Consider the following 2,279-nt stretch of genomic DNA (forward strand, 5'->3'; position numbering starts at 1 on the left):
TGAAAAAAGAGGAGCTAGTCCAATGCGGCCACGCCCTCGGCGTGCGGCTGGAGGGCACATTGGACGGGATGAGAAGAACGTTCAAGGAGTGGATTAAGGTACACAAGGAAGAGTCAGAGTGGGCTAGCCTGATTGAAGTGTGGGAGTGTCGGGCGGACAGGTCCTCGCCGACACCCCGTGCGGACGACAAACAAGCCGCGTACGAACACCTGGCACACCCGCCCAGCGCAGCCGCGGCGGCGCTGTGGAGGTCCCCGTCCGAGTACAACGAGAATTGATCGCGAGTCTGTCAGTGCCGGTACCGGAACGCTCGAACACAGCGACGCCTTGCAGGTCCCGCCACTCAGGGAGGGATCGAAGCCGAGAGTCCGAAAGGGGGAGGACCGAATCAGCCACCGTACGGCCGGCACACCTGGACTACGCCAGAGTGGCGAAACAGGTGAGAGAGTGGTCGTTCCGCTTCGACGGGACGACGAAGCCTCTCGAGTTCTTGAAGCAGGTCGAGTGGTCCGCCGAGACATACGGTCTGGATCCTGATCTAATCCCAAGGGCGATGCCAGAGCTGCTGAAGGGCCGGGCGCTGATGTGGTTTGTGGCGAACAACCGACAGTGGAGAACGTGGAAAGAGTTCTCGACCAGCTTCCAGGCCGGCTTTCTGCCGCGGGGATACTTTGAGAAGTTGCTGCAGGAAGTGAGAATAAGGAAACAGAAATGGGGCGAGCCCTTCAAATAATATATGGTGGAAATGGAGACGCTTATGCGACCCCTGAAATGTCCCCAGGAGGAACAAACGGAGCTGATCCGGGAGAATAGCATGCCAGATCTGAGAGCGTATATGAGGCCACACAGGTGCAGGGATCTCGACACCATGATGGAGTTGGCAGACGAGTTCGAGGCGCTGAAAAGGGACCACCTAGAGTTCCAACGGGAGAATCCGATCGTTAAAGCCCGGGCAGCGGAAGGCATGCCGGAAGTGTGGGAGCACGGATCATTGGAGCCGGGAGTGCAACGCCCGACCCCTCACCTATTGCTGAAGATGCGGAAAGGGGGGCATCTCGGCGGGAGAGTGCTGCGGGAAGACGGGAAACGCCCCGCGACCCACGCCGCGGAGGGCCGTGCCAGGGTCCGAAGAAACTGTCCCTCAAGCCTAGTCGGCAGGCTGACCAGCGAGGATTTCATTGGGCAGTTCTTCTTTAACCCATATTTTTATTCAAGTTTAAATAAAACTCCATTTAGTTCTCGGTCAATGAGCGGATGATGTCCGAATCTCCAGGATCGGTAATGGACATGGTGCACAAGCGGAAGTATTTACCGCAGGCGGTTCCAAGCTCAATGTTCGTTCCGCTGTAGTGCTGGACCTCAGTCTTGGCCAACATCGCGTAGTACTCAATCTCGGACTTCCTCAGGGCGGGCGTGTTGCTGGCGATAAGCACCAGTTTGGCCTTGCCCTGACGCAGAGTCTTCAGCGACTGCTTGTATCCCAGGCAGTATTTGCCGGATTTCATCACCAGCGCCAGACGCGCATTGGTACTCTCCAGCGCCTTCTTCTGCTTCTTTGGGGCAACCATTTTTCAATGTTTAAGTCTTCCGCTTGAGAATGCAAAAAAAGAAAGAGCAGAAAGAAAGAGGAAGAGCAGTTATCCGCAGTAGTGGAGGTCGCGGGCATGGAGCTGCAATCCACGGTGGATACAGGAGCTACTAGCAGTTTCGCGAGCCGCGAGCTGGCGGACCGACTAAAGGGTGAAGGCCGGGAGGCGGCAGCAAGGAAACGGGTGAGGTTGGCGGATGGCCAAAGGCAGGAGGTTACGTGCCAGATCGAAACAAAAGTATGCTTTGGGAACAAGGAGATCCCAATGGTATTACTCGTATTGCCGGGCGTGATAGATGAGTTAGTTTTAGGATGGAATTTCCTCCACGCGGTCGGGGCAGTGGTGACCTGTGCAGGGCACAGGGTGGTGATCCCTGCCCAAGATTGGGAACGAGGAGATCAGGAAGAAAGACTGTCCGTGGCGAAGGCCGAAGCTAGGGACACGGCTCCAGAGTCCAACAAGAAAACGGAAACGACCCTAGGAGCGGCTGCCAGCGAGGTGCCCGCGGGTATGAGGCAGGACGAGGGGGCGAGGGAAGAGCCAGTGGAGGAATTCCTAGCCCGAGAATTGGAGGCGTTTCCAAAATCGAGAGGGTGTCTAATGTGGCAGTGCACACAATCACCATGAGTGAGCCGCAACCGATTAAGCAAAGATACTACCCGAAGAACCCCAAAATGCAAGCCGAGATTA

At 56.6% G+C, this 2,279-nt stretch overlaps 1 protein-coding gene across 1 annotated transcript; it reads right to left on the reverse strand.

The window, feature by feature from the left end:
• Positions 1 to 1,170: 1,170 nt before the first annotated feature.
• LOC108154259 (60S ribosomal protein L30-like) lies at positions 1,171 to 1,601 on the reverse strand. Its single transcript, XM_017284494.2, has one exon. It carries the CDS (start codon positions 1,566 to 1,568, stop codon positions 1,233 to 1,235), a length of 336 nt encoding a protein of 111 aa, XP_017139983.1. The 5' UTR covers positions 1,569 to 1,601; the 3' UTR covers positions 1,171 to 1,232.
• Between the last annotated feature and the right edge of the window lie 678 nt (positions 1,602 to 2,279).

This window comes from Drosophila miranda, chromosome XR (assembly GCF_003369915.1).
Source record: "Drosophila miranda strain MSH22 chromosome XR, D.miranda_PacBio2.1, whole genome shotgun sequence".
NCBI classification, from domain to species: domain Eukaryota; kingdom Metazoa; phylum Arthropoda; class Insecta; order Diptera; family Drosophilidae; genus Drosophila; species Drosophila miranda.